Raw genomic sequence first — 25,343 nt, 5'->3', positions numbered from 1 at the left:
CTACCTTCCTTATAGGTACTGTCCTTTGGTAGATGCAACATAAAATGCAAAATCTGATCACATTTCTGATTATCCTAACCAATGAAAGCTCCCAGTTACTAAGTCTGCTTTCTTCTTTCCTCATAGATGTCCTTCTTCAATCATCCTGTCGGCTAACTTTGTCACTTGAGTCCATTATTCTATTGGTACTGTAATCTGTTTAACTGTCCCGGTATAACTCTCTTGATAGATCATGTATAGCACTCCCCCATCCTCTATTTTTTTTATGTCCATTTTCTCTTTGTCTTGTGCTCAATTTTCTCTCAAGTAGTCCCAAAGGTTCTGCAGTGAAGGGTCTTTCTTCTGTGCTTTTACTTTCTTCACTTCCCATAAGCCTACACTCAGGATGTTTCCTTTTGCTACTTGCAAAGGGGTGATGTCTTGTTTACTTTTCTTGAGCTCTTGTAGTGACTGCAGATACCTCATCAGTCTCCTTCCATTCTTATTCTTCCAAACATCTACTGCCTTGTATACTGCCAATCATCAATTTGTAGATAGGTGCCTTTATACGCATGGCCTCAAGATCTCCCACACCATATAGAATGTTTACTTTTATTTTTGCAATAGGTAACTTTCTCACTGTCTTGTCAATTAGTACATACACATGTACCTTGCCCACCAATTAGTCATGTGACACTGGATGGCTTATTATTACTGCTGCACCAAATGTCTCTTAGGACTTTCACTTTCTTGTCATTAACATAGCCTTCATCTACTGGCATGTTGTGCTTTGTTGGCTGGTCAAGATGGAGAAATTATCATAACTGAAACCTAATAGCTTATTCATCTTCAATTTCCATCTCAGGCAAGACAAGCCTTTTGTCTTTGTCTGAATTCTAAGGAGATTTTAATTCAGTAGGCATATTTCTTACCTTGTTTCCTTGCATGAGTAGTACTTCTTTGAAGGTCATTGGTCCCTGGGATGTGCTCATGGAAGATTTTTTCCAGTGGGCATTTAAAATTGGTAGAACCTCACAAGAGATCTTCTAGATAACCTGATATTCATTTCTCCTTCCCTTTCCTATATTATTTGCCAGGTGGCAAATATATACTATTAAGAATGTTCTTTTTAATATGTAAACAATTTCATCCACTAGTATTATTGTTGTAACTAAATATGACATGAGTGACATTACCCTCTCTGTGATAGCAAAGTGGGAGTGAAAGAACTAAAGAGAATGGTGAAGAATATATGCCAAAAGAGACTACTTGAGTGAAACAGGTATCTGCAGGCAGTATTTATTACTTATCAAGAAGTCTCTAAAGCATGTACAGGATTGTCATTCTTCCAGTTTCTGGATAAATGTACTGTAGAAGGTCCAATGTAGATGTTGAAAAAAGTGTGGACAGGAGGAGAGTCAAAAATGAGGAACACACACCAGTATGTGTTAGACCTCAGAAAATGAATGCATGTGATCTGTCAAATCATTCAAGAGAGTTTACATGCAGCTGAAAGCAGTTAGAAGCTCTTTTATGACAAGATTGTTAAGGATTGACATTTCAATATTACACAGAGGGTCATAGCTCTGCTACTTACAGACAACATCAAATTGATCCTATAGAGAAAAGAATATTTTGAAATGATCAAGATAATGGACTGTAAGGTGTAAGGGGGTGGAAAGACCCAAGTCTACCATGTTAATCTGTTGAAGATGTAGTTTGAGAGGGAGAAGACCTAATGAATGTAGGTGTCAAGGCACAGATGGAAATTACAAGTGTGGCAGCCATAGATGCAGAACCAGAAGACTGACTTTTTCATAGAAGCTGAACACCTACTAGACATAACACTGCTGGGAGGAGATAAGATGTACAAAAGCATAAACATCAATGAATAACTGATTAGCAAGTAGAAGAAAGACCTAGAAGACCTATTCTGTTAGTATGCAGCACAGATAGCTTAGTTGCTTTGGACCATAAAATGCCAAACAACAACAACTGTCAGTCTACAGATATCTTCCCAGATACACCAAGCAGGACAGAGCTTCTGCAACACATGATCAAAACTATGACCAGAGATCCAGTCAAGGTGAAATCCTACCATATGCATTATGTGATGAGAGACTTAATGAAGTTTAGGTTATGTTAGAAGCTGTAATTGTGGAGTTGGCAAACTCAGTCCACTCTTCTCCAGTGGTAATTATGGAGAAGAGGGACAGCTCAATCTACATCTGCTTATATTTCCAGAAACTGAACCTCATGACAAAGTCCTACTCTAAACCCATTTTCAGTTCAGAGGCTAAGATGGTGAAACTTCATTGGGCAAAATGTTTTTTTTCTAGATCAGTGTCGGTAAAAGTTATTGGCTGGTCCCAATGATGAAAGAATCTAAGGAGAAGAAAGCCTTTGTGACACCAGATGGATCTTACCAGTTCAAGATAATGTTGTTTTGGTTGGTCAATGCCATAGCAACTTTCAACTGCATGAGGAGAAAGATGTTGCACAAAATTGCCAACATTGAGCATTATATGCACCACATTTTAATCTACACAGCTAGATGGGGAAGACCAACTGAAGAAACTCAGAAAACTGTTTGGATGAGCGACGGGTAGAAGGTCTGACCATCAGATCATCTGAATGATGTATTGGCTTTTCTGTGCTAGACTTAGTTTGACACAAAGTGGACAACTAACAAATATTCATGGAAAAGGAGAAGCAATCCTGCATATAAGATGCACCAGTTTCAATGACTACACATCAAGTCAAGTCCTTTCTAGGTTTATTGGGTTACTTAAGAATATTTTTCCTAAACTATGCTGAAGTCATTGACTGACTGACATGACCAAGAAAGGTTAACCAAACAAGTTGAAGTAGGAACAAACCACAGCATGTGACATTCTAGAAGTTAAAGAACATGTTAGGAAGTTTACCAATGCTTAGAATGCCAGACTTCAACAAATTATTCATTGTTCAGGTCAATGTATCAGATGTTAGAAATGGAACAGTTCTTCTGCAAGAATGTGTATGATGGACTATTTACTGTAATTTACATCAGAGAACTGTTGAAAAGTGAGTACCACTATTCTGTTTTTGAATAAGTGTCTGACCATTATATTTGTCCTCATCAAATTTCAGAAGAATCATCAGCCCCTTGCATATATCTAGCAGTGCAAAATTGCCAGTGTGAGGGTCATAAGGTGGGCATTGTATCTTTAGAACTGGTAGTTCTGTAATGAAGCCATGAAGGGGATTGCCAATGTTATTGCAGGCTGTATGAGTAGACTTTGTGCAGGAAATGAAAACATTCTTTGTATATGGTATTAAAAATATACTGTAATTGTTTTTTAATAGGAGTTTTTTTGTTACATATATATCACTGTTTTAGTTTAAGTATGATGCAAGTGTTAAATTTACGTGTTTATGTAAGTGATAGTTTATTGCAGGTTTGTTTGCATAACTGTTTTCAAGTAATATTTTGTATAGTTTAATTGTCATGAAATGGTGCTTGTTTTATTATCATGTCATGTTACTGAAACTTTAAGTTTTTTCACATTGTTTTAATTGAGATTGTATTCAAAGATGTTTTCTATAGCTCACTTGATAAACAGGTAGTTGTGTGCAGAAATTGAACACTAATAACATTATAAGGATGTAAGTATAGCTATCTATAAATGCCTTTCTCTTCATTAAGATGATAATTTCTATTCATCTGTTTTCAGTGAGTCTCTCATAATTGCTTATTAGCAAGTGTTATTTGAGCAGGAAGGTGGGAGGGGTACAAAGAGATGATTATGTGAGCTCTATTAGTAACATTACTATTATGTAGTATATGTAAAGAATTAATCTCTGAAAACATAGTGCTTTCAAAATGAAACTAGTTTGATTCTAACAATGTTTAATGTAGTATTCTTGGTTATTTAAGAAATTTTAAGATAAATGACAAGAAATACATATTTTCAATATTTGTAAATCTTTCATCACTAAAACTGTTAAACTTGGTCTTGTTGTCTAACACTGACATTCACAGCACTCAACTTTTGGTTTTTATTGCCAGTTATGGATATTTTATTGCAGCCTTATTCAGACAAAGTTTACAAGGCTCGAGTAAGTGGTAGCAGACTTGCAATAAGAATTTAACTTAATGAATATCCCTGTTTAAGTTCTTAACAAAGAATTTGATAAAAGATCCAAAATTACAATAAAAACTAAATTTAATGTAGTGAACTTTGATGTAATGTATATAAGTAAAACTTAAAGCAAAGTGTTTCACATTCTTTTAAATTGAGCAAATCATTTTAAACATGGTGTCATTGTCTATATTCTTTTGTGAGAGGTGAATTGAGAAACATACAGTTTTTGTAATAATATTTTATTTATGAATGCACAACACTTAAATCTTGTTAAATATTGGGTTGAGGAATAATTCGTGAGCATTTTTTCAAGTTAAACAAATATATTCATAAATGAAACGCTTTCGCAAAATATTTCATGTCATTTGGTAGATAATTTTTTGCTCTAATAGATGGTGTGTTTGATTTTCATGTCTTTAATTTTTGCTTTCATTTTCAGCTCATTAAATGGACTGTCAAGTGGACAAAATCGAGCATTTTGGACACCATCTGCTTTTCGCATTTAATTTCTTGCAATTTCATTTAAAACAATGCATACTATATACCTAGGTATTACATGAAATAAAGTATCATAATAAATGTTTTGGGTGTAATGTGTTCATACATTGAAGTATTGTATAGTCTTGCATGTAATGCTTGAATGAAATTATTTAAAAACGCTCACGAATTATTCCTCAACCTAATAGTTAATGTGATTTCATATTCTTTGCATGAAAATGCTTAATTTTGTGGGCAAATATTATTTTGCTAATATTGTTAATTTTCAACCAACAATAAATATAGATTATATACATTTGGTATTTTGATACAGAATATTTTATATGACATATGGATTAAACATTTAGGTTCAGGTAGAATTGTTCCTAATTTTTTACTTCTGTCAAGGAGAATAGCACCTAGTAAGCTGGTCTTGTAGCCTACGATGATATGGCTTCCACCCTTATAATGCATCCACAGTTTGTAAGTATATTCAGCAGCTTATTACAGTGCAAACCTTAGACCTTCTGATACACAGTTTAGCATGCTAAATGCTAAGTTGTACTTAGTTTAAAATGAAAAACAAAGTGTGGAGCAACCTTTTATAAACCAAGACATTGAAGTGTGTGATGTGGCTTAAAGAACATGCTGCAGAATGCACCATGTGTTGTTAAAAGGAGAGATAGTTAAACAACTCTCCACATTCTGTATCTTGGACTGTGGTATTCTGGAGTAGAACATTTTCAGTATATATTTTGGTTATGTGCAGTTTGCCCAAAACATAAATATGTCTACCCTAGATCATTATCACTCTTTCAACATTTGCTTGGTTAATTTGACTGACCATGTCATTATTCTAAGTAGCTTTAAGCTTGTAACAGTATATAGCTATTTATAATAAGGTTTTGTAATTACATAATGCACTAAAGAACATAAACTAATAATATGTAAAAAGGTAACAATTTCTTATAATTCTCAAGAAAAATTTTGGCTTTCTAACTATGCAACAAGAGTTTTTACAAATTAATCAAAGCTACTCATTAATGTTTCCACAGGAATAAACTGTGTATTATAAGTGAAACTGACATCTGTTTGTCCAGAATACAACATAAAATAATAAGTTGTTTGGTAGATTCAAATATTGACTTCTGTTGGTTATAGATGATATACAATTAAACATGAGAGAACTATTAAAAAATCCTGAAGGAGAGGATGTGACAGGAGGGGTCTGATTTTCTGTTTGATAGCTCTGCAATCAAAGAATATTGAAAGGTATAAAAAAACTTGTTTGTCTGAGCAATAATGATTTTATGGTGAGTAATTTACACTTCATTTAATTGTTAATGGGTGTGGTGGAAAAATGGAGAAGATGCATACAGAAAATATGTAACACAAGGGGAATTCAGAAAATTTTTTAAAATATTGTCTTACAGAATTAAGAACATGTATACTATTAAAATATTAGTTATTAACTAAAATTTTATGCTATACTAGTTGATATAACATGAAAAAGTAGTTTAATAAAAATTTTGAATGCAAGACTGAAAAATCTTGTGATGTGTACAGTAAAGGATATTCAAAGGGATAAAAATAAACTCCAGCTTCCCAAATTTCAATCTGTTCTCACCATATGTCTGAAAGTTCAGTGCCATGTAGTCAATTCACTTTCAACATTTTTTGCAGGTTTTTATAATTACCCTTAGATAGCATTATGGAATAGAAAAGTAAAGCATTTCCATGTATTAGGTGACAAAATTCAGATCCTTGTTAAGTTACAAAATGGGATTAATGTAGCACCCATAGGCCAGGAATATGGTGTAAATGATCTTTAATGCATAAGATTAGGAAGAATGAAGAGAAAAATCATGCAAGTTTTAAGGCTTCTGCCCATAAGTTGTAAGGTTTCTCAAGTACCTAGGAGGAATCCATTCATGGAAAAAATGGAGAAATTATTGAATGTGTGGATTAGTGGACAAAAAGGCTCTGTTGTTCATAGTGTAGCTATACTTGAAAAACCACATAGTTTGTATCAATACATAATCTCCAGTGAAAGTGCAAGTACTGTGGATGCCAATGAATTTCAGACACTGCTTTGTCATATTTAATCAATGTTTCAAGCTGCAAGGTCAAGCTGGGTCAGTCAGTACCAATTCAACTGTACAATTCAACCCATGGTTCCTTGAATTCATTAAGAATAAAAGATATGTCCCTCAGCAGATGGTTAGAGTACACGAGTTGGGGCTCTTTTATAAAAAGACTGGCAACAAGAAATATGTCACCAAGGAGCAAGAGATAACATCCTGGTTTAAGACCTTTAAGGATGAGCTGACTTTGCTTTTTTGCAGGAACATATTGGGTAACTTTAAATGCAAGCTTATTTTAGTGCATTGCACCACAAATGCATGGGTATTAAAATGCAAGAACAAGTAGCATTCACCTGTTTGGTTTATAAAAAAGAAAGGCCTGGTTAACTGGAATGCTATTCTGAGTGGTTGCAAAATCATTTTTTGTATGAGTTCAAGGAATAGCTAGTAAAGAAGAACCTCGACTTTAATATTCTTCCAGTTTTGAATAATGATCCTGTCCATGACCCTGACATGCTGCAATTTAGCCATTCTAATGTGGAGATAATATTTTTACCTCCCAATACCACATCCATCCTACAGCTGGTGGACCCAAGTAGTAATAAAGCCATACAGGTCTTACTATATAAGGAATGTCTGTCATCATACAATTAAATCTATAAACTCAGATGTTTTTAAAAACTTAAGCAACTTTTGGAAAGCTTACAACATTAAATACCACATTGATATCATAAAATATCATGCAATGAGGTGAAAGAGTCTACCATATATGCATGCTTGCATCATCTTTGGCCTGAAGCTGTGAACAATTTCAAAGGTTTTCAGATGGTTGAGAAGAAAGTTGCTAATATCATAAGACTTGCTAAGGAAATCATAGTTGATGAATGAGGAGGTGGTTGAATTGTTGGAATTCCATTACCAAGAGCCACTAAATGAATTTGAAGCACTGATAATAACCTCCAGTGACAGTGAGGAAGATGTGGAAGAGATAGAACCTGCTAGACCTTTAATGAGAAGTTTTTGTTGAGTTTCAGATAGTATTTTAGAGGACAGAATGGTAACATTGAAAGTGTTCTTGGGTTTGGATCCATTGGATGCAGAAGAGACAAAGGTAATGAAGTCAGAAGTAGACTATTTTAAGAGATAGTTCAATGTACATGTTTATATTGTTGGAGTTATTAATCAGTGGCTCATAGATGGTAGTAGTATGAGTCTATTTAAAATTAGAATTGTGTTATAAATAGACATTTATCTTGATATGAAAGATCATGATGTATTTTTATTGTTGTTTTTTGTGTGATTTTCAGAAGTCTTCTTTGCTTTTTTTTTATAAATGAATCAAATTTCTGATGTTCATCAGGACAAATTATATTCCCAAAACTTAGAGCAGCAACATTTTTGTCAAGATTGTCTGTTGTGGATTTGCCACAATCTTGTGTGAGTTTTTTAAGTGTGAGGAGAATTAAGGATTTCTTTTCCATTGTGAATAGAACAGTTTGTTATTAGCTCGTATGGTAGCTTTGTAGATTCTAATAAAGAGATTTAGATATAGTGTGATTCTGCAAATACTATTCTAGCACATCAGCATAGTACATGTACCACAGTCCTTTTTCATTCAATATTCTGAATAGTTTGATAGTTTTACTAGAGTTTGGATCATAGTGCAGTTGGGCAGCTGTGTTGGAGGGAGTATTTATTTCAAGGATAATATAGGGTTTTACTTTGCTAGAGGGAGAAAATCTGAGTCTGTTGGGCTTAGAAAGTCATCAGGCTTAGTTAGGGCTTTTGAAAGATTGTTGGGTCAAGGAAAATGATTTCCTTTAAAAACTGAATAGACTTTGCAAATGGAAGAAGAAAGCCAAGGAAATTGTGGAGTTTGGAAGGTCATCAGAATGAGGGGTTGCTTGACAGTTAAGATTAAACAGTGGAAACTTTAAAATTTTCATAACTACTGCATTTAGGAGATGTAATGGCAGAAAAGTGATTTGTAAATATAGAAGTATCAAAGTTTGTGAATAGGGCAGGATTCTTGAGTTGTGTATTAGGTTTAAAGTTTAAGGAGAAATTTCTAGAAATAGGAGTAAAAGCTGCAACTTCTGCACAAGTGCAATGTTTATAAGAATGGACACTTCCAGTTCTTAGAAAATAAGTGAAAGAAATGGGGTTTGGAAAGGTATTGGACATGTGGCATACAGAGGCATGCTCTATGGATTGAGGAGGCTTTGTATATTGGAACAGGAAATATAGTAGATTGAAGGAGATTCGTGGTTAGTAGTGTTTGGTGGATCTAGGTTGAATTGTTCACTGTCCTTGTTTGTAGGCAAGGAAAAATATAATTAGTGATAAAGAATGGTAAATTACAGTATAGAGAAATGATTCTTTTGAAGGAAAGGTGTAAAACCATTTGCCAAGTAATGTCCTCTTTTCAAGTTTAAAGCTGATGTAAAGAAAGGATAAACATGAGTTACATTGACAGAGGCATTAGATGTGTCAATTTTCTGGTTTTAAAGTTAGTAATACAAGTCTGTTGTTTTAAAGGAAAATGAATGTCTATTGACATCATGGTAATTACTTTAAAGAATCAAACATGAAGGTCAGTACGGTGATTCAAAATATGTACTAGTCATTGAAACAGTCATAAGTTGTAGTTTTATGTCATTAGTTTCCAATAGTGAACTGTTTGAAACAGCTCAAATTTTGGGTGATATTTGAAAACCATTACAATGTTTGTATGTGATTCTGTATACTAACTTCTTAATCAAAATTTAAAACTTCTTTTTCAACTAAATTAATAGCTCTTGCCTCTTTTCCCATTGAACTGAGATTCAGCCAACAAAGCTGCTCATTCTTACATATTAGCATTCAGCTCCAGTGATATGCTTATAATTTTATCACCACATTTGGCAGTATCCCTGATACAATTAAGTTATGATTAGCCAGAACTAAAAGCATCTGAAACTAGGACTTTTTTCAGCAGTTTGAAGCAAATAACAGAATTGACTGTCACCTGTCTTACATAATTCAGAAACCTCTACAGTTGTTCATTTTATTTGTTTACAGTGTGATTTGTAAACTTATTTAGATTTAACTTGTGAATTGGAAAAATATTGACATCATGGAGAGTTTTTTTTGTGGAACACTACTCACCTTTTAACAAAACTGAGACCAATTACCTTTTGCTGCAAGCAAAAATAACTTTTTTTGCATATGCACCAAGCCCTGAACAAAGCTCTTTAGTGCATTAACTTGTTCTTTATCAGGCTATGAGGCACTCAGCATTAGGCTAAAGCCCTCTACCAATAGAAAATGATACATTCCTCATGAAAAGTCTGCACCACATTGCCTGAGCGTGTGGTTGTTTAGTTTGTTCAACCCTGGGTTGAGCCTGACCTTGGCATACAGTGAGTGTTTGAATAGTACAGGCTATTCAAGGTATAGCCATTGCAGACTTCTTTTTCTTGTGACAAATATGAAGTTACCATTTCCTAGTGCATAAGCACAGAAGATGTCTCAGTACAGGTGAAAATATATCTCGCACTCAGTACATCATAGTTTCATTAAATATATCTCTGACTGAGATGCCCTGAACTTTCAGGGCACATCTTGGTCGGTAGTTAATAGACTGCCAAACTACCACAACAATAATTTGTAATTTGTGCTACCCTTGCACTAAAGTTGATCCTCAGGAAGAAATTGCAAATAGTTATTTTGGGTGTACCAGACATTGGCAGCTTTGTTTTTTCAGTCATTGGCTTTAACTAGAAAAAAAGTCATGGAACTCAGCAATATTGGTAAAATCTGGTGTTTATGAAAAGACTTCTAAATTCTACAAAACTCTCATACAGTTATCTTCTTTAATTGATGGACTTTTCTTAGTTATAGAAAAGTGCATGTTTTGGAAGCATGTAAAATTTGTTAAACTTAATATCTCAAGAATTCACAAAAAGCAACACATCAGGAGAAAGTAGGAAACACCAAAATAAAATATTCTGTAGTTACAGAACCAAACTTTTCTCCTTTTGGTTCTCTCTAATGTGTATTGAAGTAACAATTTACTTTAAAGCAATGAAACAAGCCCACTAAATAATTGGAGGTTTTACAAGATATATATTTTAAAGTAAATCTGAAATACTCTGTATACCTTATGTTTATGAGAGTAAAGAGCTTGGGTGAGATTTAAAATGCATGAATGATTTTTATTATAACAAAAACACAGTCTGCACCTTTTGGATGTAGAGTGGTTTTTGTACTGGATTAGTAGGTGTTTTTTTTCTCCAGTCTTATTTAAGATCATGCACCAGACTGCTTACTTAACAATCTTCACAAGTAATGCTAGATTTATGCAGAGTAATTAGTGCCACCTATGCAACTGGTCATTCTCAGCTAAACTGTAATCTTGAGATTCCACCTGACCTACCATTGAAGGATACTGTTATCTACGCTTTTGCCAATATACAGCATAACAACAACACTTATGAGCGAAACTTGTGCTATGTTATCTCCATCAAAGAATGACAAAGGAACAAAAGCAGCTGGAAGAAAATCATTTATTTAACCTATACATTCATAAAGTATCTACATGCTTCATATCATAAATGTAGTTAAGTATGTTCTATTCAATGCTATGTGATTAATTGCCTTTATAGGTATGTTCATTAGAAACTTGATTCCAGAAACTAAATGTTATGTAACTTATAGTACAAGTAATTGCTAGTGACCTCACTAATGGCAGTAATATTTAGTTTTTTTTCTGATTTACAGAGAGTGTCAGGAAGTGATTGGTATTTTCTGGGTTGCATCTAACTGAATATGTAAGGGTATTGATTCACATATCATGCTCCTTCCTGAACTCAAACCACATTAGTTGTGAAAAAAGAGAGAAATTTATAAACTACTAAAGTATTTGTTCAACACAGTATTAAAAAAATATAAGGAAATATTTCTTGTGTATGTGTGGAACTGGCAAGAGGTAAATGAGAAACCTTTTATAATTTATTTTACCAGTTTTATATAATCTCCATCGTAAGTTAGTATTAAAATAACCCTATAAAGTTAAATTAAAATAATGTAAAAAAAAACTGATCCAAATGTTTAACCTTTATTTAAGCCCAATAAACTCTTAACTCCTAAGTAAATTAGTCTTATTCAGTCTGAAGTAGAAGTTAAAAACACTTGATTATATCAAATATTAAATAAAAAAAAATCAGCTTTTTTGCTCTTGAATCTTGATCATTGGAAACATATTTAAAAATTGGCCAAATATTGAAGATTACAAAAGTTAAAACTTCTAGAGTAAGCCCAGCTTTCTATATGAAAACAAATAATACATAAATCCAACTTTGTTTATGGAAAAGGTATCATAGTCTCTAGCTGTTGTTCAATTTGCTAACAAAAACATCAACAAAAAAAAAAAAAAACTGGCTAACTGATAATGCCAAATTGTGAATGTTGAGTGTAATAACTTGAATGTCTCACTGTATCCACTTGAAGACTAATGAAAAATGCAATACTTTAAGCATTTCTTGCATATCAAACAAGGGAGTAAAAAGCACATATTAAAGTCTGTTACTACAGTATTAATCTTCATTAACAAAAATTCAGTTGTGTTGTAGAAAGTTAGAGAGAAACCTATGGAACACCATCAGTTTTACTTACAATTAACTCCTTTTACCCAGAGCTATGTCATTCCTGGTCTGCCTTGTAAACATTACTAAAATTTTGTCTTAAAAGCCCACTAGTCTTTTATACCCCTTAATTTATGCCATTTTTCATTTGAACATATCCTGATCATGTGATAATTCTCCACCAATCACGTTGTGCCATCCATGCTGGCTAGCTTTTTTTTTACTGTTCTAGAACAAACCTCACTTTCTTGATTGACATTCCATTATCCAGACATGGGTTTTCACTTACTCTCCATGTGACAGATTGTGTTGATTTCACATTTCTATTAGTTTGCACTTCCTATGTGTGATTTACATTGTTTCTATTTGTTTCAGAAGTAATTATGTTTTCAGAATTCTACTTTGTTCCTGTTGACTTTGATACCTGTGGTGGACAGAGCATAGATAACCCATTAGGTAGCTTTGTGCTTAACATGAAACAAACCTATTGACTTTGATGTTTAATATGGTGGATGTTGAATTTCCTGCCAGTGGTTATGTACATGTCCCTAAGTCTTCAGGTCAACAATGTCTGCTGGGGAAGTCCAAGCTGTAGTTCATGCAGAGTTTTTGTCCTACATTTGGCCAATAATTTCTTCCTTTCAGTTTTATTTTCTGAGAAAGTTGTACCTACTGTGTGAAAAATTCTTTTGCTGATGCCTTCCAATTGTTACCACACCTCCACATAATCTCCTGAATTAGATGTTATTCCTTTTCCCATGAGATCTGTGGTAAGTTTTTAGAGTGTAATTCTTCAGGCCCAGTAGGTTTTTCTGTGTCTTGCAGTTTATATAAACCATGTGGATAGACCTGTTTTTCTTGCATGATAATTTAGATCTTTCATGTTTTCATGTCTCATTATTTTGCGAGTTAGATTTTTATACTTTTACCATCTAAGTTATTTTAGTTTACCTGACTTGATTTTGATATTTTCTATATTTTTGTTTGCTTTTTTGAGTATAAGTGTAGATTTTGCACATTGATTACTCTTTAGGTAATTTTAAACATCTCTACTACATTTGTGGTTTTTTTTATTTGTTATTTATACTTCCATTAACTGTTTATGTTAGCTAGTTTGTTTCTTTTTCCCTTTACTACAAGTCACACTCAAACACTTGAAGTTTTCCTCTATACCCAAGAGATTTCTGGTTAGTGGTTCATTGAGATAGCTTTATCTCCATTTTTAACATCCTGGAGGTTTTGGCAATTTGATGAGTTCTGTATCATCTCATCCTACTCTTGAGGGATTGGGTGGTTATGGTTCATTCCTTCTATTCCACTGTCATCAGCTATATCACCTAGAAAGAGAGAATGTAATCCAGACCTCTACCTTTTCAGACTCCAGTTTTTCTTTGTTTGGCTCATGACCACTACATGGCAATCTTAGCTTGTCATGTTCCTGGCTTCATTAATCTGGTTTCCAATCACGTATATTGACCCAACCAGCTTCTCTCAAAATAGTCACTTTCTCCATAACTATTTTGGTGAGTTTGTTCTAACTTGGTAACATCTCACATAAATGTTTTCCACTCACTGAGTTGCCAGCATTCCTTCTTTTGGTCTGTGTCCACATTTATTGTCTCTGAAAGTATGTCTTAAATCAGTTTAAGGGGTTTTCACAGATATGCCAACCTTCTGATTGCACTTATCTCCAGGGCCTTTTACCTTATCCATATCACTCCTTGTCTTTCTCTGCTTCTTTCTCCCTACTAATCACCTCAAGCAGGGTCCCTCTGATTTGGTCCATGCTGAAACAGCATCCCTGCCCTTACCTCTGTCCTGGTCTCTCCTTGGATAGCTACACTTTAATGTCATTCCTCCCAATGTGTCTTTTGTCCAGTCCTTTGTTTTGGCTAAGGATCTTTCCCTTGTGTAGCATCTTTCCTTCTAATAACAATTTATCTTCCTCCTTGTCTGTCCAGAAGAGGTGTTGGTCTACCTTTAGACCTTTGTCTGTTTATCGTGGTTTCTGCCCATTATGTTCTTCTGTCTCTCCTCTGTTCCAGTTCTTTACCTGATTGTTGGATCAGGGATTTTTTGTGTCATTATAATGCTCATTATAAGGCTACCCTGTCATACACACCTTTTGTTTCTTCTGTTTATGGAAAATCATCTTCTCTAATATTTTCTTTATTTTGTGGAGTCTGTATGTCACATTCCACTGTTATTCTTCCAGGTTTGGATCTCAGTGTTGTCTTTCATACCCTGTTAAGTTTACTTTTAGAAGCCATTTCAGTGTGTTCTATGTACCATCCTTTCCTCTTTTCTCCTCCTGGATTGCAGTTGTTGTCATTCTGATGTTTATGCCATTGATGTTTCCCACTTCCTTAATCATTTCTTCTATTCCTTACCTTCTATTTCCCATTTGTACTCCCCATTGGTGCTGAATTTCATCTTTGTTCAGGTCATTCCCTGCTATGTTGTGTGGCTCATGCTGGCTCCTTTCATGGTCCTCATTCCTGTCTGTTTACTCATGGTATCCCTCTGATTCATGTGAGCTTTCGCCTATTAACCATACTAGTTGATTTTGTAAACTCCTATGACTTGTGTATTCTGACTTGTTTGTGGAGGGCTGCTGTATACTCATTGTTCCTTTGCACAAGATTCATCTGTTAACTATATTTTTGGCAGCTAGAATCTGATGGTCTATGGCATTTGGAAGAGATTGTTTAAGTCAGTACATGGTCACCTCCCCAAGTATTTGCCACTTATTTTATACAGGACCTGGCTTGTCTTCCTCAAGTAGGTATGATCTTCCTCCTGTAGTGATTCTACATATGACTATTTGCCTTTAAATGAGGTGAGTTAACACATTATTATTATTAATTGTTAAATCATTTTCATTAAATTCTGTCATATTTCAGGATTCTACCTAGTGACAGGTGTTATTATATTAGCATTAGTTATGAATATTTTTATAATTCTTATGTTGAGATGTGATGTTTCTATAAGATCATTGCAGTCTGTCTGGTGATATGTGTATAAATAATTTTTCGTTAATCAAATGTTTATTGTTTCCTGTGTAAAGTACCATCACTCATGGACCTCATAAATAAAGTAGAGGGATTTCTGTCTGTCCCTACTGACTTGCAATTCTTATAATCAAGTTTCCTCTGCTTTTTAAAATAGGATAACACAGATATTCATAGATATCCATGCACTGTCTCAAGACTCCCCACCACAAATATCTCCCCCCTTATAATGAAACACAGGAGTTCTTACCACTTTAAATTTTCAGTTGGTGGAGTGGTGGACTGATGAGGTTTCCTCCAGAGTAGGATTTTATATGAACAACCCAAATCAAATTTTATAGATCAGGAGTACCCACATAGTGAGAAGGCTGTTGTTGTTATACTCATTGCAGAACTGAATAATAGCAAATTGTTTAATATCCAAAGCATTTTCTCTGGATATTTTTGCCTATTGGATCACACTTTTTGATTAAGTAGTTTTTTTAAGCAAGGTGCTTCTACTCAATTTTTTTCTGCCTTTATGGACTGCACTTGACACAACTGATTATATTCCAAGTTCTTTCCCTCAATGTTTCCTTCCTGGAAGGACTGCACTTGGCCATATCTTGACTATCCCAGACACTTCCTCATGGTTTTACAAGGGTGAACAGCACTTGTTGATTCTATATCTTGCATAAGACAATTCTACCTGCTGTTTTTGTGCAGTTAAACTGCAGTTGGCATGATCCATTATATCCCAAAGTGCTTCTTTTAAATGTTTTTACCCAGGCAGACCTCATTTAGCTAACATGTTATATACCCAAGGTACTTCCCCTGAAAGATTTTGTCCAGACAGACCATTCTTCTTGATATCACAATCTTATGCAAAGTGCTTCCACTGAATGTTTTTTGCCTGGATAGACTGCACTTAACATAGTCTGTTATATCCCAAGGTGCTTCCCCCAGGCAGATCTAACTTAGTAATAATATTATGTATCCAAGGAGCTTCCTCTGGATGATTTTGCCCAGATGGACCACACTTGGCATAACATGTTGTATTCCAAGATGCTTCCCCTAGATGTTTTCTGTCTGGGTGTACTGCATTTGGCTTATTCACTCATTTTCCTTTAGCTTTATCTGCTTATAGTCATTTTGTGTTTATCAGTCACATTATTATGGCATGTTATCAATATTAAGTACGACTTTTTGATACTCATGTGGGCAAAATATCATTTGCATGTTGATAATGGCAAGGTTCAGACAACCCACATTTTCTCTCTTGTATGTGTGGGTGATTTTTCTTGACATGTTATTTATCCATGACACTTTCACTGGATGAATTGCATTTGATACCTGGATGAACTGAACTTGACACATCATATTCACAGTACTTCACCTGGATTTATATATTTAATACTACCAACTTTTGATATAATGTATATCTTCACAAATGTTGCAGTCTTTTAGTTAACATTATAAGCCTTTCACATACAAATATCAAATTTAATTTGTAAAACCTCCTAAATACATTCCAAATGTTTGTTTTCAGTAACACTTTATATTAATTATTCTTTTTACCCTTACTCTATACAAGGTTGATAATTTTAACTCACCTTATATACCCCTCCCCAAAAATTACTTTTCTTTCTGGAATGATTTCAACTGTAGCATAAACTACCTTCATTTATCCCAAGTAGCTTTAGACTTGTAATGCTAGACATCTATTTCTAAATAAATTTTATTGTTTTATTGACCCTTGAACTATGTATAACTACTACTTGCACCATTATAAGATGTAAATCAATCAGGGATTATGCAGCTCATGTTACACGATTGAATAACATTACTCATGAACTGTTCATATGCATGCCTTGTGAATTATTTTTATCATACTATTATTGTTTATTCTAACTAATTTCTAATTAACATTAAAAACAATAAATAAAATATCTGAGTATTATTTTTTAACCTTATTTTCTTTATACTAATGGTGGTAGTGTATTAAATACTTTTTAAGTAATTAAATATTGCACCAAAAACATTGACTAACATGCATAAAGCAGACGATTTCCTTTAACAGTCACAATTTTCTTACTTGCCACCTATGTGAGAATAGGCATTAAAAATTCATCTAAGTTAGCTGTTGTGACTACCATGGGAACCAAAGTTGTATTATGAGTGAAAATTAACTTTATCTATTCAGAATACAGTGCAATGTGATACATCAGTGATGATGAGAAAACCCACTTGTAGAGAAAAAATATATATGTAAAAGTGGCTGGTTTGGGTTGAGAATTTTTTTTGTGTGTGTAAAGGAGCAAACAACATTTTGATCTTCTCCTGACAATGACCGAAGAAGGTTGAAACGTTGTTCACTCTACATAAAAGTTTTCAACCCAAGCCAGCCGTTTTTACATAAATAATGCGATACATCATTTGACAGATGACAACCTTGACTTTCTATTGGTTATAGGTGATATATAATTAAATGTAAGAAAGAATTTTTAACAAATTGTGAAATAGAAGATGTGACAGACAGAGTTGGATTTTATATTTGATAGCTCTGTAACCAAACATATTTGTAGAATGTACAAGTTATTTGTCTGAGTAGGTTAATTTTATAGCAAGTAATTTACAAGAGGGTTAATATGTTGGTGCCTACCAATTCAGTTCTGCCTGTATTGATGTTCAACTTTATATTACTGGGTGAAGATTGTAGCTATTCTAGAAGTATTGTTATACTTCTCAATAATCCCTCACTGGTACAGCTGTAAGTCTACGAATTTACAATGCTAAAATCAGGGTTTGATTTGCCTTGTTGGTCTCAGCAGATAGCCTGATGTGGCTTTGCTATAAGAAAACACACCTCTCAAGTGTACTTTTCTTTCATGATTTTGCATACCTGTGCTTCTGGAGCATTGTGGTTATTTATGCACCTTCACCAGCGCTCCACCTATGCCATTTGGGATTCTAGCTCTGAACAAGTAGGAGGTAATACTTTTATGGAAGTTAACATTTTCTCACATTGAAAATGTATTTGCAATAGGTACTTACCACCTCCCACCCTTCCTCTCCACTGATATGCAAGTGTATCTGATGTGTAACTGGCAATTCTCAAATGTGAGGTTTGTTCTAGAATAGTAAAGGTAGCTTTGCTAGTACAGATGGCACAACATGACTAATGGTGAATTATCACATGATCTAACTATCACTAATGTAAACCAAAAATATTTCAAAATTGATATTTTGTTATTTTTAAAATTTATCTCGTGTATTTCATGGGGGGGGAGTCTTTCATGCACAACTCTGAATAGTTTTGCCTGTAAACAATGCAGTTTTGATTTCTAAAACTTTTTAATCTGTCCAAAAGAATGGCTTTATTTGTATTAAGCACTAATCAACCCTAAAATATTTCCATTTATTTATTTTCAAATGTTTCTCTTGTCATTTTTTTCTTGGAAGTTTTTTTTTGTACATGCCTTAGTAGGAACCATTTTATGATTTTACTGCTAAGACACATCTGTTGAAAAAGCTGTAAAAACAAGGTTAAATATGATCATACAGAGCAAGAACTACTTTTCATATATTAGTAAATAATAGGGTTTGAACAGTAGTGCATGGTTTCATCAGAATGTTCTAGTTGAAGCTCCTTTACCATTAATCAAAGGCAATGCAAACAAGTTTTGAAGACTTAAGAGCAAACTACAAAACTGGGAATGTTTTTTTCATTTGCAAACTTACATGAGAAAACAGAGATTTTAAGTACAGTAGTTCAAAGTATTCTGATAAGTGAAATCCTTCTTTATTTAATATTATTTTTGGTTTTCATGTTGAAACAATGTATGTAAAAAAAATTGGTAAGCTGGCTATTTAATTATTTCAAATTCTAGTTACAGTTAACACTTTAGTAAAATATGTTTTCATTATTTGTATATCAATATGTGATGTGTGAAAGGTTTGAATAAAGAATATTTTTCAGTTTGCTGATGTTGTTGCAGTATGGAAAAATGCATCCACACCATCAGTAGCTGTAACAAATTTACAACCACATTTAAACAATGCTGTGTAATATTGCCAAAAATGCCTTGTCAAAATAAATTATTCCAAAATTCAACTGGACATATTTGTAAAACTAACAACACATATAAAAGGATCACTCAAACTATATGAAAAGAACGCTTATCCAAACCACAACATCAGCCAAATTCTTAGGATTAACGTATGATTCTAAATTATCATTAATTAAACATATAACCAATATCATGACATGTTTGACAATGCACAAATTATGCTAGGAGTCTAATGGACATAAACAACAGACCTTCAGCTGACAACATAATCAAAATATTTAAAAAGAAAATTGTCCAGTAATTAAGTATGCATGTCTGGAATGGATTAACCTAGTACCAAAACACATCAATAATTTACAAACAGTACAAAATGTATTACTAACTACAGTGTACAGTGTATCCAAATCCACTTCATTTAAATTTAAACACAAATGTGCAAATACACAAACACTACAATAAATTGTTACATAATTTGCTAAATTATTTCATACCAAATTAGCACAAAAATGACCTACTATGTGAATTAAGTTGCTGCTTCATACATAATATAGTCCTAAGTACCTCTCACCAGTTAATATGTACATTAGAAATAAATACTTAATAAAGCCATCATACACTAGACTAAGAAAACTGTTAGATATAAGCTGCTACAACAGCATTAATTGTATATTTTTTGTAAAATGCTCTTGAGGAGTATTAAAACTAATGAAATGTGATCGATGTGTGTGGAACCTTTTGCCACATGGAAAACTTTTGCAACGAGTAAAAACAAAATGTTTTTATTCACATGAATATTGCAGTAGTTACATAGATGATCATTGTCTTGAAAAAGGTCAAAGTAAGAAAAGGATATTCTGAATCTTGTAATTAATACTCTTATGAAACCATCTGCAACTGTGGAGGAACAGATCAAATGTACCTGACTGTTCCATGTCTATAAGGTCTAAGCACCAATAAAAAGAACAGCAGCATACTTTGGAAACAAATTGCTACTGAGAAGTAATTTTGACATTAAAGATTTGTTAAATAAGAAATGTTCATATGTTAGAAAAACAATTTGTTCCAGAGGTCTTTGGCTAAAAAGTATATGGACCACCCTCTATGCTCATTTACCATAATATTTCTTTCCTTGTTCTTCAACTGGCTGTTTGACAAAGACTTTTCCACTTTAATCATGTCTAGTTATTGGACAGCTATGTTGAACACCTTCAATAACAAATGAAGGTTAATTCAAAAGTGACTTGAAAATAAACTCACCAAAAATAATACAGTTAGTATCAAAACAATAAACTTACTCCATTAATAAAGTCCACTGATGGCCCAGCTTTGTGTTTCTTTTGACCTTTGTTATGTGAAAACTGCTCACACTCAGAATAACTAAAAATTTAGAATGAACTTAGATCAATAAGGTAGAAAACACATTGTACATTATCCCATTGTTTGTGGTTCAGTTAATAATCTGGATAGCTTTGCAGCTTAATAACTTTAATTTTTTAATATTATTTATGATGCTGGGAAAGGTTGATACCTTAAATTAACTTATTAATACAGTGTCTGGAAAGTCTTAATAATAATGTAAAATGATTTAAATATTAAGAATTATGGAGTCATATCATTTCAAAAAGGAAATATGAAAACTTGTTTTGTGTGAAAGAAAATTTGAAGTACTCTAAACAGATATAATTTCTGATTTAAAAAAAAAAGCATTCAGCTGTATTTTCAGCAGTGTGGAAAAAAGCAAACAGTTTTGTTACAAAGAGTTTTAAGAATAATATTATCGTAACATGTAGATGAGTTTTTGCATCTTCATGAAGAATATTGTGTGGTGTTTTAGCCTGTCTTTAAGGCTTTAAGCCTTGAACATGCTTTCTGTAGATTGCAGAAGAAAAAAGGTGGTTTTTATTCAGGTTCAAAGTTCTTAGGTGCTTAGATAATTCTCATTATGCAATAATGCAATATTTCAGTAATGAAATGGAAAACTGATAATTAAATTTAAAATTTAGGAGTAAAGGTTTTCAGAGCAAAAAATATCCCTGTTCAGAAGTAGTGGAGTATCCCACAAATGTGAGAGAAGGTAAGACTGCAACAGAGGTTAACATTTTTCTTATGCTGAAAATGTATTTCCACTAGGTAGTTATCTCTTCTCACACACTTCTTGTCCTTCCTCCTCATTGCCAGTTTTTTTCTTTTAGAGCCTGCCAATTCTTGAAAGTGAGGATTGAGTGGAAATAGCAGAAACTAGCTGGTTCAGTAAAGGTATCCCAGTAGTACTGATGGAGAGAAGTCACATGTTTAGAAATTATGCAAAATTGATAGGGTATATAGACTGGTGTGCTGGGTATAAAAGATTTTCAGAAAAAATAAGATAGCTTTGTATGAAAGGATGTAAGTACATGTCATAGATACATTTTCAGTGTGAGAATAATATTTATATTAAAAGTTAATTTTGGGTCATGATTGTAAACTTATGGAATGATTTCCTAAATAATGAGTTTTGTAGAGTTTAAGTTATTTTTAGTTCTTTACGAGAATTTGAAGGTTTAATACAGTAGATAACACAATGAACAAGATGACCTGTGGCCACTTTATACTTTTGTTACATATTAGAGGCTAGAATGACATTTTATAAAAATTGTGCAGTGAATACAGGCTTAAAGTTCTGAACTTCACCTAGAGCCAGAAATTAGGATTTAAATATTCTGGGTGTGTTATATGGGTTATTTTGAGTGGTTGGATAAGATTAGATGGAAATGTGAAATTAAAGACTAAGTATAACATGTATGTACTTTGGAATCCTGTATTAGATGTATTTCTTTTTAGTGAACAAATCATTTTCTCCATGTAATTTAAGCTGCTCTGAAATATTTTACGTATTTGTATGAAGAGATATGTTTAAAATGTTTTTGATATTTTATTTCGTTGGACATGTTGGGTGGAAGGGTAACACCAGCTTCATTAACCTAGACCTCTCTGTCCAAATGTTAATTTTTTTTATAAGGTTTACCTTTAGGAACTTTTAATAATAAAGAATAAAAGGTAGAAATATTCTTAGATTATCTCAATTTTATCTTTTTAGGTTTTTTTAAAACTTTTACTTTAACATGGTTTTTAACTTTGACTTTCATGTTAGTTCATTAAAAATCATGATACTTTTGCCCTCAGTGGCACAGCTGTATGTCTGCAGACTTACAACTTGAGAAACCAGTTTTGATACCTTTCTGGGTAAAGCACAAATAACCCATTGTGTAGCTTTGTGCTTAACTAGAAAAAAACAAGGAAACTTGTTACCTTTTAGCCTTGTTAATTTTTTGTTTATTTAACATGTAGTTCTCTATTTTTAGGATTTTAAGTGAAACATCTGAAGAAATACTCATATGATTTAGATCATGAAAGGCAAGGGAAAAGGAAAAGACTCAACAGATTCAAAAGAATGTCCTCTTCAGTTTCCAGATTTCACCCCCACTGAACATACAAGAGTTTGCCCTCGTTTTACAGCTGGTGTGTGTTTTTGTTTTGTTTTTATGCTTTTTCGTGTCATTTCTTTAATTGATGTACAAGTAAACATGTTTTAATCTTCAATTATAAGAAGGTATCAATAGGGTTTTTAAATTTAATGGCCAGATTTGAAAATGTTTGTTATATATTCACATATGCCACCCAAATACGTGTGTGTGTGTGTATATCAGGGGTTCTTAACCATGGTTCAATCGAACCCTAGGGGTTCAGCGAAGGTCAAGACCCACATTCTGTGTGTGTGTCCATTCCATTCACCACACTCATATGATTTGTGACATCATGCTCTACTTGGCCATCATTAGCTGTGGCTGATCACGTCACATCACTTTGCCTTAATATCTTTGCTGCAAGGAACTTCGTGCACTTAGCAGTTGACTTGTAACTGTAGTAATCATGCATCATTTATGATTTTTTTCCTAATCTTTCAATCCCTTCATACTAACTATGTTGAGCAAAAACAGAAAGTGGTTGGATGAATACGTACAATATGGATTCACGTGTATAACGGAACACGATGGGAGTCAGTGTCCTCAATGCATGATTTGCAGTGCCAAGTTGAGCAATTATAGTCTAGTACCAGCAACACTTAGAGAACACTCCCTAAAGCTGCATGGAGATGGGAAATACAAGAACACAACGCTTGCTTAATTCAAGGTAAAGAGAGCCAGGTTCCATGAAAAGGCTACTTTTCCTGTTCTCGGCTTTGTACCCATCAACAGACCAATCCTTACAGCATCATACAAAATTGTGTACTTGATCTCAAAACAGGGCAAACCACACACCATTGGTGAAACACTCGTAAAACCAGCTGCATTGAAGATGGCGAATATTATGTTGGGAAAAGCTGCTGAAAATAAGATATCTCAAATTCCTCTTTCAAATTACACCACTAGCAGCAGAATAGATGACATGAGCGATGACATCTTGGCTCAAGTAGTTTCAGATCTGATTCCAAGCCCAGCAAAATTTAGCCTTCAACTCAACGAGACCACCGACATTTCCAATCTAAGCCAGCTTGTTGTATTTGTGCGCTATGTAAAGAACGATGAGATAAAAGAAGACTTTTTATTTTGTAAGCCTCATACAACAACAATTAAGGCAGCCGACATAAAGAAACTTGTGAATGACTTCTTCAGAGACAACGATCTTTCGTGGGATATAGTTTCTGCAGTTTGTTCGGACAGAGCTCCAGTCATGCTGGGATGAAACTCTGGTTTTGGTGCACTGGTGAAAGCCGATGCACCACACATTATAATGCACTGTGTTCTGCACATGCATGCGTTGGTAACAAAACCTTGCCTTCAAAACTGGCAGAAGTATTAAAAATTATAATGGAATGTGTGAACTTTATGCAAAATAGTGTCCTGCAGCACTGCATCTTCAAAGAGCTGTGTAATGAAATGGACTCTGAATTTCGAGGTACTTCTGTACCATTCTTTTGTTCCATGGTTATCCTGAGGAAAGGTGCTGAATTGTGTGTTTGCCATGCATGTGGAATTAGCCCTGTTTTTGCGAGAGCACCAACGTTGTCATGCAGATTGCTTCGAAAAATTTGAGTTCATTCTTATTTTGGCGTACATGGCCAATATCTTCAATGCTCTCAATCATCTCAATCAATAGATGCAGGGCGGTGGAGTCAACATCATCAAAGCAGAAGAAAACCTGAAGGCTTTTTAAAGAAAGCTACCGTTATGGAAACGATGAACAGAGAATGATAACTTTGCAAACTTTCCCCTGCTGGACGACTGTGTAAGTAAGATCAAAGATGTGTTTGAAATCAGAGACATTTCTGTACCCAGGGAACTGAAGCAAGCAATTGCCATGCACTTAGATGAGCTCGCAAAGTCTCTCGATGGATACTTCCCCACCAGAGAGCCATATCCAGCATGGGTGAGACAGCTGTTCATGTTTAGTGTTGCAACAGCAGATGTCAATGATGAATACCTTGACGAAATCATTGAACTTCAGCAGAGCCAGGTTCAACAGCAACTTTTCAGAACAACAACGCTCTCAGTGTTTTGGTGTCACCAAATCGTAGCGTACCCTCTTATTGCTAAGAAAGCCCTTGAGATACTCATATCGTTTATTACAACGTATCTTTGCGAGCAATCCTTTTCGAGGATGGTAGACATAAAAACGAAGAAAAGGAACAGACTGTTGCAAAAATGATATGAGAGTGTCACTGGTGAAGGTGAAGCCGTGCATTTCTGAACTTGTCTCTGAAAGGCAACAGCAAAAGTCACATTGATTTGCAATAAATATTCATTGAGTTATGTTTTTGTTTTTGTGTGAAATTCATGTTTTGTTGGTTTTGTTCTTCGAACACAGTGATATTGTGTGCAACTGATGCATGGTTCATTTTGTGCACTAATAAAGTATGTACTTATGTTTTGAATTTGAAAAAAATCATATTTTATTTTTCCAATTACGAAGTGTTCAGCAAATGCAAGTATGAAACTTCCGGGGTTCAGTACCT

At 33.9% G+C, this 25,343-nt stretch overlaps 1 protein-coding gene across 10 annotated transcripts in view; it reads left to right on the top strand.

Annotated features, from left to right (window-relative positions):
* Ada3 (transcriptional adaptor 3) overlaps positions 1–25,343 on the top strand; it is a 68,796-nt gene that overhangs the window by 11,556 nt on the left and 31,897 nt on the right. For 3 of the 10 annotated variants that reach the window (XR_013031643.1, XM_076514964.1, XM_076514956.1), the window contains exon 2: positions 22,735–22,849. Coding sequence is in view for 9 of the 10 variants with exons in the window: in XM_076514956.1 (XP_076371071.1) it covers positions 22,735–22,849 (115 nt within the window). In the remaining variant the exon portion in view is untranslated. Of the gene's footprint in view, positions 1–5,744; positions 5,856–14,994; positions 15,131–21,543; positions 21,737–22,692; positions 22,850–25,343 lie in introns of those variants that run through there. The other 7 variants (XM_076514957.1, XM_076514962.1, XM_076514960.1 and 4 more) reach the window with 5 other exon arrangements.

The sequence above is a fragment of the Tachypleus tridentatus genome, chromosome 7, assembly GCF_004210375.1.
Source record: "Tachypleus tridentatus isolate NWPU-2018 chromosome 7, ASM421037v1, whole genome shotgun sequence".
NCBI classification, from domain to species: Eukaryota; Metazoa; Arthropoda; class Merostomata; order Xiphosura; family Limulidae; genus Tachypleus; species Tachypleus tridentatus.
Note: the sequence above shows the minus strand (reverse complement) of the source record. Positions and strands in the feature narration are given on the sequence as shown.